Raw genomic sequence first — 14,003 nt, 5'->3', positions numbered from 1 at the left:
GAGGGAGACAAATCATAAGAGACTCTTAAATACAGGGAACAAACTGAGTGTAGTTGGCGGGTGTTGGGTGGGGGTAAAGGCTAAAGAGGGGGAGGGGCATTAAGGGGGACCCTTGTTGGAATGAGCACTGGGTGTTATATGTGATGAATCACTAAATTCTATTCCTGTGATTATTATTACACTACATGTTAATAAACTTGGATTTAAATTAAAAAGAAATAAAAAGAAATAAAAAAGCAAACTATTGCAGCTAAAAAGAAATTTTAAAAAGGGACTTTCTCAGGGAAGCCTTGTCCCCATTCTCAGACAAGGTAAAGCCCCTCCCCCCACATTCCTCTCACTGGTAACAGTTACTCTCCAATGGCTGCCCTCCTTTCCGGATTGTAAGCTCTGTGAGGACGCGGGCTACCTCTCCCTTGTTTACCAGTCTCTCAAATATGCGCCAGAAGACTTACCACAGCATACCTTAAACAGGTGCTTCACTGAGGAAGCAAAAAAATATATAAAGGGAATTTTAAAAAGGTAAGGTGACGTATGATCGTATTTTTGAAAACATAAGTAGAGATAATGTGATGTAATGAATATGCAACTAGAAATGCAGTCAGCTGTGATGAACAGAAACCTGAAAAACAAATTAGGGCTTTATTTTTTCTTACATCCTAAGAATCTTAGGATGTGGGGGGGTCCCGAGCCTGTGTAGTAGTCACAGATAAAAATTTAAGAGTTGTTAGTTTATAGATACAGGTTTTTTAATGTTTATTTATTTTGAGAGAGAGAGAAAGAGTATGAGTGGGGGAAGGACAGAGAGAGAGAGAGAAGTGAGGGGGAGAGAGAGAATCCCTAGCAGGCTCCGTGCCCAGCCCGACTCAGGGCTCCCTCTCACAAACCACGAGCTCATGACTTGAGCTGAAACTAAGAGTCAGGTGCTGGGGGGCCTGGGTGGCTCAGTGGGTTAAGTGTCTGACTTCAGCCCAGGTCATGATCTTGTGGTTCATGAGTTCAAGCCCTGTGTCGAGCTCTGTGCTGACAGCTCAGAGCCTGGACCCTGCTTCGGATTCTGTGTCTCCTTCTCTTTATGCCCTTTTCCTGCTCACTCTCTCTCTCTCTGTCTCTCAAAATTTAAAAAAAAAAAAAAAAAAAAGAGTCAGATGCGTAACAACGGAGCCACCCGAGCACCCCTTATAGATGTTTTTAACACCACGGAACCAGAAGACAGTACCTAGTAAGAAAATATGGGAAAGGAAGAGAACAGCCCCACGACTGAGCTCCGGGGCACCCCAGCAGAAGAAATGATTCGATAATATACTCCAGCAACACCAAAGAAGTAATCATGTGAAATTTCCAAAGCTAGCATCCTAAATGTGACCTGTAAGCCTGCTGCTGCCGCCCAACACTTAAAAGACGGTGAGAAACGTGCTATGGGAAGCCGGAGGAAAGGGGTCCTTTCTAAACAGCAGCAGCAAGTTTAGTACCACTGACATACATCTACAGCCACACAGAAAGAAGAAAATGTACCTATGAACTGGGTGGTTTATTTAGATTTCCAGGTAGAGTGTTGAAGGTTTTGCTTGTCTTCTTTTTGTCATTTATAGTAAATGGCAACCGGAGACAGCTGAACTAAAGAAAGGACTGTTAAATATAAAGCGTCCAGAATTGTTTGAAAACTGTCCATTTCTAAAAACGGCAAATGATGAGCAAAAAACGGCTTCAGGCACAGAGCAAATGGAGGGCGTTGTCAGGAAAACACAGTCTACTGACGAAGCTCAGCGTGTGACTGACTATAAAATCTTTCCCTCGATATCGGGAAGGTCTAAGTCAGTGCCTCCAAGAACCATCCAGACAGCAGGGCTTCCCCAAAATGAACACGTGTTATCTCTGTATCTCTCTCTCTAGAAACATCCATGTGCAGGTTTTTTGTGCGAACTTCAGTTTCCAGCTCCTTTGCCCAAATATCAAGGAGGGTGACTGCTGGGTCACATGCTCAGAGGAAGCTCAGTTTTGTAAGAAACACCCTTGTGTCTCCCGAAGTGGCTGTACCTTGTGTCTTCCTGCCCAGAATTGCCAGAATTTGATCTTGTCCGTGTGTCAGATTCTCACCATTCTAATAGGTGTGTAGTGGCATCTCATTTTTCTCTTCCTGTGTAATTCCTTAGTGACAGAGGATGAGGAGTATCTTTTCAGATGCTCATTGGCTATCACTAGAACCCGTCTGATGCGGTGCCAGTTCAGGTCCCCTGCCCACTTTAAAATTGGATTGTTTATTGTTTAGTTTTAAGAGGTCTTTGCACATTTTAGATAACTGTCCTCTATCAGTAAATCTTTTGCAAATATTTTCTCCCAGCCTGTGGCTTATCTTTTCATTCTTTTGTGTCTTTTACAGAGCAGATGTTTTTAATATTAATGGGGTCTAGTTTATCAATAGTTTCGTTCCTGGATCATGTCTTTAGTGTTGTATCTAAAAAAAAACCATCGCCAAACCCAAGACCATCTAGATTTACTCCTACGCTTACTTCTAGGAGTTTTATAGTTTTGTACTTAACATTTAAATTTTTGATCCATTTTGGGCTAATTCTTGTGAGGGATTTAGAGACTGTATCTACATTCTTGTTTTCATATGGCTATATGTTGTAGGGCCATACACTGGTACACATTTTTTGGAATATATTTTGGTATTCTCCACAGTAAAAATTTCAATATATATTCTCTATGATCCAGAAAAGAAAAAATGAGAAAGAATCCTAATATTCCTCAAAATTTAATACTATTTTTCAACATAAGCTAGGTTATGTTGCATTAACAAATGAACCACAAAAGCTCACCATGAACACAGCGGATGTTTATTTCTTGTTCATTTCCTAGCCATGCTGTTCATTCAGTGTGAATTGTTGGGGATTTTACTCTGCATAGTCATCCAAAGTCAGGGTGGGTGGGGACTTCGTTCTCTTCACATTCACCTCTCTGTGCTTGGCTTTCAGGGAAGGGATCTGGAGAGTACCACAAGGGCTTTTTACTCTCTCAGCCTAGAAATGACATTTGTCACATCCACACAGAGTCCACAGGCCATAATTAGTCACAGGGACTTGTCTAGAAGAGTTGTCCTTTTCCAAGAGTCCAGGAAGGAGGGGACAGTAAAATACAGATGAGCTCTAAAAATCTCGACTTCAATTACAGGGAGCCAGATACATATTTGCCAACCTTGGACATCTCTCGGTGTCATCAACTACAAAACCCAAATGTGTTCTAAATAGCTAACCTTATTCTGTATAAAGGAACTATCTCCACGTATTCCTGGACACTACTTTCAGGTATGAAGTTCTGCTTTGTTTTTTAATTTCTATTGTCTTCCTTTTCTTTCTTCCTCTTTAAACATATCAAAGGCTCTGTGCTTCCTGTTTTGAGGAAGAATGTGGCAGGAGGAGAGGAGAAGACCTCAAACTCCACGATCGGGATCTTCAGTCCAGAGAGGCGCCCTGGCCTTCGTGGACCCCGTGGACACCTTGTTCCTGCAGCGTTCGCCTTTGGGTGGCTCACGGATATCTCAAATTTTACTCATTATCACTTCCCTGTACACTTGCTCCTTATCTACAGTTCTTTTTTTTTTTAAATTAATGTTTATTTATTTTTGAAAGAAAGAGTGAGAGAGAGAGAGAGAGGGAGTCACAGAATCTGAAGCAGCTCCAGGCTCTGAGACCTCAGCACAGAGCCCATCGCAGGGCTTGAACCCACAAGATCATGACCTGAGCCGAAGTCAGACGCTTAACCAACTGAGCCACCCCGGGGCCCCTCATCTACCCCGTTTCTTCTCTCACCACATCACATCCCCATCTGTCTAGTGGCCAAGAGCATTACCTGAGTGATGACTTTTTCCACACAATCTCCAGGGCCCAGTCCCTCTCGAATCCAGCCATCTCCTTCTCTCTGCATCTCCACTGTTACCTTCATCTTTCATTCCAGCTAATGTGACAGCCACTGATTGTGTCTTTGCCTCCTGGCTTCCTTGGCTTCCATTTATTCTGAAATGTAAACAAGACTGTGCCACTCCTTTACTTAAACCCTTTAACCCATTCCCCACAATTATCAGGATAAAAGTACTCTCAAAATTGTTCCAGACCGCATGCCTGCCTGCCTTCCTTTCAAGGCTCAATCTCACAATCTATACTTGCTCTTCTTTCCAAAATGATAATGCAGTCTCTCACCAAGCATCTACACATCTTGCTGGGAATTCTTATCTCCCTATTCTACATATGTGTTCTTTTCCTGACCGTGTGTGGGGTATAAGTTTAGGAATTTCCTAAGCTTGCACTGATGGGTTAGCAAGGCATAGAGAATTAGAAAGCCATAGGATGAACACACCCAAGTTTGGGTCAACAAGATCAGGTACGCAGAGCAAAGGCCCCCAGTATAAGACAAAGATATAGGAATAGGAAACCTCTGGATGAAAACATTCAAGATTGGGTAAATAAGATAAGGTAAATGGGGCAAAGGCCCCCAGGAGAGGACAAAGGTATAGGACAACAGCAGAAAGCTGCTTTCACAGGGAGGAAGGACCAAATTGGGTAAACAGGTAAATAGGGCTGTAGACGGCAGCGTGGGAAATTGCCCAGAATGGAGCTAATTAGCCCAAGAAAGGTGCCTAGTTAACCCATCGGTGCACGCTAAGGGGATTCCTGCGCTTATTCCGCACATGGTGGTGGTGTACTGGTTAGCAGCAGGGATGCAGCTCAGGAGCTTGGCAGAGCCACAGGCGAGGGCTTCGGGGGACAGTTCCTGTGCTGCCATGGAACCTTCCTGGACTACTCTACTTACCACCTTTTTATCCCTTTTATTTTCCTTTCATTTCTGTCATGCCATAGTTTCCTTTATAACTCAACACAATTTGTGTAATATCCTGGTTGCCATTTATTTTTAACTCTTTCTCCCCACCTTAAAAATATAAAAAATTTTTTCCATGTCTGTTTATTTTTTAGAGAGAGACAGAGCATGAGTGGAGGAGGGGCAGAGAGAGGGAGACACAGAATCTGAAACAGGCTCCAGGCTCTGAGCTGTCAGCACAGACCCTGATGCGAGGCTCGAACTCATGAACCATGAGGCAAAGTCAGATGCTGAACCAACTGAGCCACCCAGGCACCCCTAAATTCTAATGAAGCTCTATAAAAGAACTTGTGTGGCTCTTTCACAGCAGTCCCATATGTGCAGTATTTAAAGGGCTCTCAAAAAGTCCCTGTGAATGAACAAAGAATGAATAATGACAACTATCACACTGAATTATGGTTTTACAGTTCTCAAAAACCATTTAGTTGGGGCGCCTGGGTGGCTCAGTCGGTTAAGCCTCTGACTTCGGCTCAGGTCAGATCTCACGTTCGTGGGTTCGAGCCCCGTGTCAGGCTCTGTGCTGACAGCTGGCTTAGAGCCTGGAGCCTGCAACCTGCTTCCGGTTCTGTGTCCTTCTCTCTCTGCCCCTTCCCCTCTCATGCTCTGTCTCTCTATCAAAAATAAATAAAACATTAAAAAAAAATAAAAAAAAAACCATTTAGTAAATAGTACCATAGTTTAGTTTTGTTCCAGGCATTTGGATCATAAAAAGGAGGCAGAAAGTGCAAACGTATCTTTTTCTCAACAAACTTATAACCTAGTTTGGGGTATGGGGCACCCCCACAAGCACAAGCCCCCCGCAGAACAAATCATGCACCTGTGTATGATCTTAACCTTCTTTTGCTTTCACAGTGTTGTGCTTTAAAGGCTTAAAATAATGCAATATATTGTATGACTCAAGGAACTCAGGATTTGTTTGGGGAGCCAAGATAAGGACATATGAGGAATTATGCACTGCAATATAAAATATAAAATACATGTAATTCTGTTCAAATAATTCTATAGATAACAGTTAGTAGGCCCCCGATTTTTCCTCTGAGACCCGGTCTCCTCGTGTGCAACAGGGGCTCTGCAAAGACCAAAATAAGCTGCAGCTCACATTACAAATTCAACATGTGCTAATATTAAAAATCTTCCCAAACCATACCAAGTCACATTAAATAAGACACACTCAGCACAAACTAATATTGATAAAACAATTCAGAAGCCTTGACCTTGTTTTTTTTTAATTGTTCCTATTTAATTGTAACTGCAGTATTCTTAAATTTGGGGGAAACCTTTATCAGGGTTGTGGAACTAAGGAGCCATTTCTTGGTGCCTTTATTTATGGTTGACTATTTTATTTCATTTAAACAAGCGAGTTTAAAGTACTGCTTAATACTGTGTTACGTGAGGTAGAAAATACAAAGTAAAATAAGATTTCTTTCTGAAAGATGCAAGAGATAAAATGCAAACTGATTATAAACAATATTATATAAGGCAAAATGAATTCTGGCTTCCCTGATGCCAATGCAAGGACATCTGAGAGTTTCATTGAACAAAATGTAAAGTCACTTTGTGAAGGTCTCTGTTTCTTAGGCAATGTGCGCAGCAGAGCTCTGTGGCCCAGGTTCCATCCATCAGATTTTTACTTTCTACTTTATTTGTTTCAGTATCCCTTTTTATAATCACAAAAGTCTCTCTTGCCATTCACACACACACACACACACACACACACACACGCACACACACACACACACACACACACACACACAGCCTCTAGGGAAGTATCAGCCCTACAACTTGAAACTATTGTTATACATTCGAAGAGCTGGAGAACAGATTAGTGGTGGCCAGGGTCAAGGTGGAGGTAAGGAAAAGGACTGGGGCTATGAAAGTACAACAGGAGGGATCTTGGTCACAGTAGGTAGTTCATGTGTCAATGTCAATATCCTACTTGTGATTCATACTATGGTTTTGCAAGATCTTGCTATTGGAGGAAACTGGGTAAAGGATAGAGGAATCTGTCCATATTATTTTTAAATATGCATATGAATCTACAATTATCTGAAAAGGAAAGTTTAATTTTAAGATATTAGCAATATCTTAACTAATTGAATGAAATTGGAACCCAGGAGCCCATACTGTTACAAATGAATGGGAGAGAGCAAAACTTTTTCTGACGGTAGAAAGCAAATGAAAACTTGCGAGAAAAAAGAATTAGAAGTTCATTCTTTAGCACCTATCAGAGTAATGATTCATTCATCCAAGACATATCAATGGATGCTAAGTCTAGACATTACAATTCCAGGAGGAATAGAATGTTTCCAACAAAATGCTATTATTACAAAGAAGAAACCAAGCAAACAAAAAGAGTAGTTTTCTTCACAGTGGAGAAACCTGACAGGAAATAAGTTATCAAAGTTGACATCATCAGTAACAGAACAAATCAATGACGTGTGTTACTCGACAGGATGCAGTGAGAACCACAGTAGCACTTCTGTGTTCTCTTACTAAAGATAAATATGAATCTGATCATAAAGAAATATTAAATAAACCCAGATGCAGGGCCATTCTACAAAATGACCTCTGATCTTGAAATGTCAAGGTCATGAAGGTCAAGAAAGGACTGTAGGATTACTCAAGATTGAAGAAGACTCAAGAAATATGGTAAACTAAATACAACCAGCGATCCCAAGCAGGATTCTTTTGCTGCAAGGGATATTAGTGAAAAAATTGGTGAAACTTGAATGGGGCTGTGAATTAAAGCTCAAGATCATGGTATGCTCAACTTCTCCTTCCCCTTCAAATAAACAACACGTTGTCAAATGGGATGGACAGCAGGACTGAAAACGGAATTCTCTAAATCCGGGGTTGGCACAGTTGTTCTGCAACTGGTCAGATAGTAAAAAATTTTAGACTCTGAGGGATGATCTCTGTTGCAACTGTTCAATTCTGCTGTCATAGTACAAACAACAGGCATCAACACTAAACTGATGAGTGTAGCGGTATTCCAATACAGCTATTCGACACTGAAATTTGAAGTTGATTTAATTTCCATGTGTTACAAAATATTCCTCTCCCTCAACCCCCCAATCATTTACGAATGTAAAGCTCATCCTTAGTTCATACAAAAACTGGTACATTTGGCCAATGGGTCCTAGTCTGCCAATCTCTGCTTCAGATTTTAAAAAGGCCTTTACATGCCACATTGTTAAGCAGATTATGAGCAAATAATTTGTAAATATGAGCATTATAAATACAGAACCTGAGATTTTATTATAGACTCTCAAGTTACAGGTGAATGTTACAGAATGAACAGACCCTGCTTTGGAAGGCTGCTGACCCATTTTGGCTCTTAGTTCTACACATTTCTTCTGTCGGATGGCACCTAAATCCAAGTCCATCCCAACACACAAATAAATCCCAATGCTTCTGAGGGTTTGGGGTCAGCAAAGCTCATTTGGTGTTAAAAAAAAGTAATTTGTTTCAAAAGGTCTTGCCATAAAAATGTTCTTACCTTGGTGTAATGAAGGGATCCGATAAAGATGTTTCTACAGTTTTGATTTAGCACGAGTCATAAGCTGGGTTTAAGAAAAAGAGCTAGAAACAAGATCATAAAATTGTATTTCAGAAATTGAGGGGCGCCTGGGTGGCTCAGTTGGTTAGGCATCCGATTTCGGGTCAGGTCATGATCTCATGGTTCGTGGGATTGAGCCCCGCGTTGGGCTCTGTGTTGACAGCTAGCTCAGAGCCTGGAGCCTGTCTTCCGATTCTCTGTCTCCCTCTCTCTCTCTCTCTCTCTCTCTCAAAAATAAGTAAAACATTAGAAAAAAAAAAGTTGAGGGACTAGCAGAATAAATTAGAAGGAAGATGGACAGTGGAACCTAATGGTTAGTCAGGAAAGAAAATGGGAAAACCAGTATGACTCATTAATTGTATATCACCTGATGTTTCAAGTCTAGGAAATTATGGTTTCACTAATTTAAAAAAGGGAATATATGAGGCTGGATAATTTGAGGGGTGAAGAAGACCTCATGCTAAGAGTAAGACATCTGATTTCTAACAGTCGTACATCCACCTAAATTTAAAGGTTCAGAACTCTCTTCCAAATGTCATTGAGACATTCATTTATTTGAATAAATGTTATCTTTTCCAACATCTTAGCAATACACCAAAAAGAATATATTAGCATATAATTGGAAGATACTTATGACTTTTGTTGATTATAAGACTGATAAGCATGAAGATCGCTGTATTTATAACCTCCAGGTTTTTTATAAAGTCTTTGTGATGTTCTTATAAAACCACTTTTTCCAAAAGAAACTCATGCTAAGAGTAAGACTTACTACAAATACAAAAAAAAAAAAAAAAAGCAGTTCCAAGTTGGGGAAGCACATGGTGTTTTCCACCCCAAGAGGTCAGAAGCCCTGGAGACAGGGACATAACATGGTCCACAGGAAGAGGGCAAGCTGGAAGACTCCTGAGCAAGAGAAATGACACTGATCAGAACCACACATCACCAAACACTGATTGAAAATGAATTTATTAAGGTCCAATTAGTATGTTTTTAATTCAAATAGTCCAGAATATATGCACATGAAAGTCCAAGTTCATTTCTTTCACTTCCAACATAAAATGCTCTGTACTTTGTATAAAGTATGTGCAAGCACGTTTCTCCTAATTGGTTCCCCATGTCCTTTCCGCCGCGGGTGCCTTACTGGTCTGCCCTCTGCTCAGATGCAGACTGAACTGACTTCTTCCTTCCTAAACGATGATTCTCCTGGACATCTTTCTCTGAAACGTACTCCCAACTTTCCGATACCTGCTTCATGACTGTGACTTTACTGGCTACTTCTTGTAACAAACTGGTGCAATTACTAGGTCATCTGGACAATTCATTAAACAAGTATCACCCATGATGGTGGGACTCTATTAGAGGTGATTCCTAGAGAATACACAGTATCCAGTCACACACTGACACACTCACCCATGTGCTACAGGAGGGGCCCCAGCTATTTATTATGAAGATCCTTTATTCTCTTGGCATGTTTGATTTCTTCGCATTGTCTTCACTTCTACATTACAGCTGTGGCTACCAAGGGCCAGAAATTGGCTCCTCAAACAAAATTGGGATAGCTAGACATATTAATTAGGGCATCCTGGTTATTTGTGACAATTGACTGCTTTTAGTCCATCTTGTTATAGAAAAAAAAAAAAGTCACTCTCAACTAAAGTGACCACTGCATTTCATTTGTAAAAAGGTAATTTAACTGGCTTTCCTCACAATTGCCACCCACGCGGAGCAAAGCAGGAAATCCCTTTTTATAAAAGGTAAGAGCTTAAAAAGACAGTTCACATTAAAAAAAAAAAATCCTTCATGGGAATATGTCTTAAGTAAATAATCAATTATATGGACAAAGTTTTATGTACACAAAATTTTTGCAACATTATTTATAATAGCAAAAATTAGAAATGACTTAAGTAGTCAACCATGTGGGAATGGTTAAATAAACGGAGTTGCACCCATTAAATGGAATATTATATAGCCACTAACATGATGTTTTTGTAAAACATTTAATGCCATATGAAAATGTGGCAACTTTGCAGTGGAAAACAAAAACGGTTATAAAATTGTTTACATATGACCCCAATTATATAAAAAAGGCCTGTAATACACATAGAGGCATACACGGGGGGAAAGCTGTGGTTACGGGAGTTAACGGAGGTTACTTCTGGGTCAAGATATTACCAGTAATTACGTTTTCTGTTTTATACAGTTCTGCATTTTTCAAGTTTTCTACAATGACTATGTATTATTTTATAATACAGAAAAACACAGGCTATTAAAAATTTTTCTGACGTACTGATAATTAGAATGCACTTGGGTATTATAAATATGTGCTTCATCTTCTATGATTTTTTTTAGACTACATATTCTTTTGGTAATAAACTTACATTCCCTGTTTTAGATGTGTTATCACACTTTGACAAGAAGGTAATATTATGATTAGAGCATTGTTTCTTAACCTAAATACTGGGTTTGACATCTAGGTTCTTCTATTTCCTGGAAGATTTAAAATGAATACCCTTTTATCTTTTTAAGTAAGGCATATTGCATACATATATTACATGCATGCTCTCTAAAAAATAATTCTAATTTACAATTTTCCTACTTAAGGAAAAAAATGGAGTTACAATAGTTTAAAAACAGCCTACAGCCTTATCCATCACAAGCATGCTGACAGGCATAAACATGTTTATTAAATGAAATGTATCCTTTAGAAATATAAAAAAGGGAAGCCTGTATGTATGTAGATGAAGTTGTGGATTCAATCAGTCAGAATTTATTCTGACTTGCACCAAACCACACAAAATCTTTTGAAGTCTAGTTAGTGTAGTCTACATGGACACTCCGGAGTCTCTTATGGATTTCATGGCATGATCTCCACTTTCTACTTTCAAAAGCAGTGGGGATCAGGATGAGGGTTGTCACATAAGCTAACTTCCAACGTATCTCAAGTCTGGTTGGGTCTAGGAGCAAATACTGCCATTGGTTAGTGTTTAAGTACATGAGTTTGTTTTTCCTCTCTCACACCCCACCTTGCCCTGGCATTTGGGGAGGGGGAGCTGTTCATCCCTCGATCGCTGATGGTTGACTGCGCCTCTTAGTTTCCTTTCTAAACCACAGAGTGGTCATTGCTGTGAACTCCAGCCAGGATGGTGTGGTTGAGGGAGGAAGCCGAGCGGTCAGAGCCTTCCGCGGGGCCGCTGGTGGTGTCACTGCGCTGGCAGCAAAGGATCTGCCTGAAGGTGGCACTCATCTCCTTGTCGCGGTAGGAGTAGATGATGGGGTTCATGGCGGAGTTGAACTCGGCAAGCAGAAGGAAAAACTTCTCATAGGCCAGGACGTCACACTGGGGACAGCACACATCAAGAAGTAACAAGACCAGTCCAGGGGTCCAGCAGATGATAAAGGCACCTACAAGGACAGGGATCAAGAGGATTTTAAAATGGAACACCAACAAAAAAATATGTAACTATGGAGCAAGCAACCGTCACGTGAACTGATTTTGGTTCAATATAAGAATACTAAGATTCAAAGCCACCAGATCATCCTCTGACATGAAAGTTTCTAAAAAAAAAAAAAAAAATTTGAATGAGAAAATAATTTAATAAAATCTCACTGAATCAGACCCTACTAAAAATGAGTACTTGAGACAAAGATGATGATTACTTTGAGCAAAACAATTTGCTGAGAAATTGAGACATTTGGGGATACACCCCTCAACATTTTCAAAGATAGGGTTTTTAGCAGTATAATAGTGTTTTGGAGTAAAAGGGAAGCCTGTGACAAATGTCCTTTAATGTTTAAATAAGGCATTTATTTATTTATTTATCAAATAGTTTATTGTCAAATTGGTTTAATAAGGCACAATTTCTGAATTCAGGCCGAATGGACTCAAATCCTTGCTCTGCTGTTTAGAAAACTGAGTGAATTTAGGCAATTGCTTTCTTACCTCAGGTTTTTAAAGGGAACAATACAAACGATTATATTTACCTCATTGGGTTTATTATAAGGAGTAAATGGGTGCTGAGAAAATAATCATTAAGTACATTTTAGCAGAATCAACAATAATACTGTTAATATCTGCTCAGTATCATGGGCCTATTTGGAAATAGAAATTTCCGACAATAAGATGGATGTTTATTTTTTATTCAACAATCACTTAAAAGGTGCTTTTCTAGAGGCTTTACAAATACTCATTTTGTCAGCACAACAGCCGTATGGGAGAGAAACTGTATAGGTGAAGGAAGTAGGAAAATACTATGTTATATTCCCGCTTCCTGAACTGAATAAAATTAAGTACTTTAAGCCAAATCTTATGGTTTAGATGTTTTACTAATTTAGATCAACTTTCATTTCTTCCCCCAACTATTCTGAATCATTTGGGCTTTTACTCTAAGTGTAAAAAGAATGGAAATGCAGATTCTATTCTCAATTGATTTTGTTCCTGAAATCACCCATTTGGCTCCCAAGGAAACCAGAGGTTGTGAAACAGCATAAAACCTACCACCGTGTTACCCCAGGCTCTGCCGGGGATCCTTGGCCAAGAGGACACGGGCCATCATATCCTGCCACAGCTCGCCCCACATGTGGATCAGGCCACACGGTGAAGAGACAGGGAACAGGATGACCAATGAAGTGCATCTGAATCTTCAGCTTAAGTGGCACCGGCCTAAGTGGCTTGGACGGGGGTTGTGGGTTTGGACTAGCCTCAAGGGCTGCGTTTTGTAAAACATAAACACATGAGATTTAGTATCCAAACAGCCCTGTTTTGAATGTGAGCTTTCTTTTTTGAACCTATTCAGCAGGGAAATGAAAATAAAGGAGAAAAGTACCCCCAGAAAGCCCTTTGTTCTAAAACACAAATGTGTATTGGTTTTAAACTGCTGTTCACTTTGAAGACTGTCCAAGGTGCTTCATTTTCTAATAAATACAATACCTTAGATTTTCCTTACAGAGAAAAAAAATATTTCAAATATCAGGAGATAATGGCCAAGGAGCTATTTGAACTTCAAGTAAAAATGTTAATAAAGCATTTATTCCAAGTCCTTGAATTTCCTTGCTTGAAAATCACTCAGAAAGTTAAACATAAAGGGAAATCAAAGGAATTGCCTCTTGGGTTTCAGAAATAATGCATTATTCATTGAGAAGCCAGGAAGGGAATTATTCTCAGGGTGGAAAATGCTTGGATGGAAAATGCATGGTCCCATTATTCCATTTACTTGGAAACTAAAAACACGCAGGCCCTTCATGAATGGGAGAGCATTCTTGCAAGTTTCCTTTCCCTTTCTTTTATCAAAGCTCTAATTGAACTCAAATCCAGAGCTTGATTAGATACCAGCAACATGCAGCTCAACAGATTTATTTTAAATAAAATGATCTTTTTTCTCCTCCTGGGCAGCAGAAGGGAACATTCTTATTCCCACAAGACTTTAAGTGACAGAATTCAAATACAGTCATTTGTCGTTAATAATTTCTTCCAACTTTTAAAATTCATGAAGATCAAGACCTTTTCAATAAAAGCCATAGTCTCAGAAACTAGCCCACAGGCCTTACTTTTAGACAAAAAAAAAAAAAAAAAAAG

The 14,003-nt window shown here is 39.7% G+C and overlaps 1 protein-coding gene and 1 long non-coding RNA gene across 5 annotated transcripts in view; one reads left to right on the top strand and one right to left on the bottom strand.

Annotated features, from left to right (window-relative positions):
* Window positions 1–369: 369 nt before the first annotated feature.
* The window catches only part of LOC115276969, a 33,690-nt gene continuing 20,056 nt past the window's right edge, over window positions 370–14,003 (top strand). For both annotated transcript variants that reach the window (XR_003902136.1, XR_003902137.1), the window contains exon 1: window positions 370–522. This is a non-coding gene — a long non-coding RNA (uncharacterized LOC115276969). The remainder of the gene's footprint in view (window positions 523–14,003) is intronic.
* The window catches only part of LPAR1 (lysophosphatidic acid receptor 1), a 133,919-nt gene continuing 129,294 nt past the window's right edge, over window positions 9,379–14,003 (bottom strand). For all 3 annotated transcript variants that reach the window (XM_029921079.1, XM_029921082.1, XM_029921080.1), the window contains exon 4: window positions 9,379–11,833. In XM_029921079.1, coding sequence (XP_029776939.1) covers window positions 11,532–11,833 — 302 coding nt within the window. In that variant the 3' untranslated portion in view covers window positions 9,379–11,531. The remainder of the gene's footprint in view (window positions 11,834–14,003) is intronic.

Source organism: Suricata suricatta, chromosome 13 (assembly GCF_006229205.1).
Source record: "Suricata suricatta isolate VVHF042 chromosome 13, meerkat_22Aug2017_6uvM2_HiC, whole genome shotgun sequence".
Classification (NCBI taxonomy): Eukaryota; Metazoa; Chordata; class Mammalia; order Carnivora; family Herpestidae; genus Suricata; species Suricata suricatta.
Note: the sequence above shows the minus strand (reverse complement) of the source record. Positions and strands in the feature narration are given on the sequence as shown.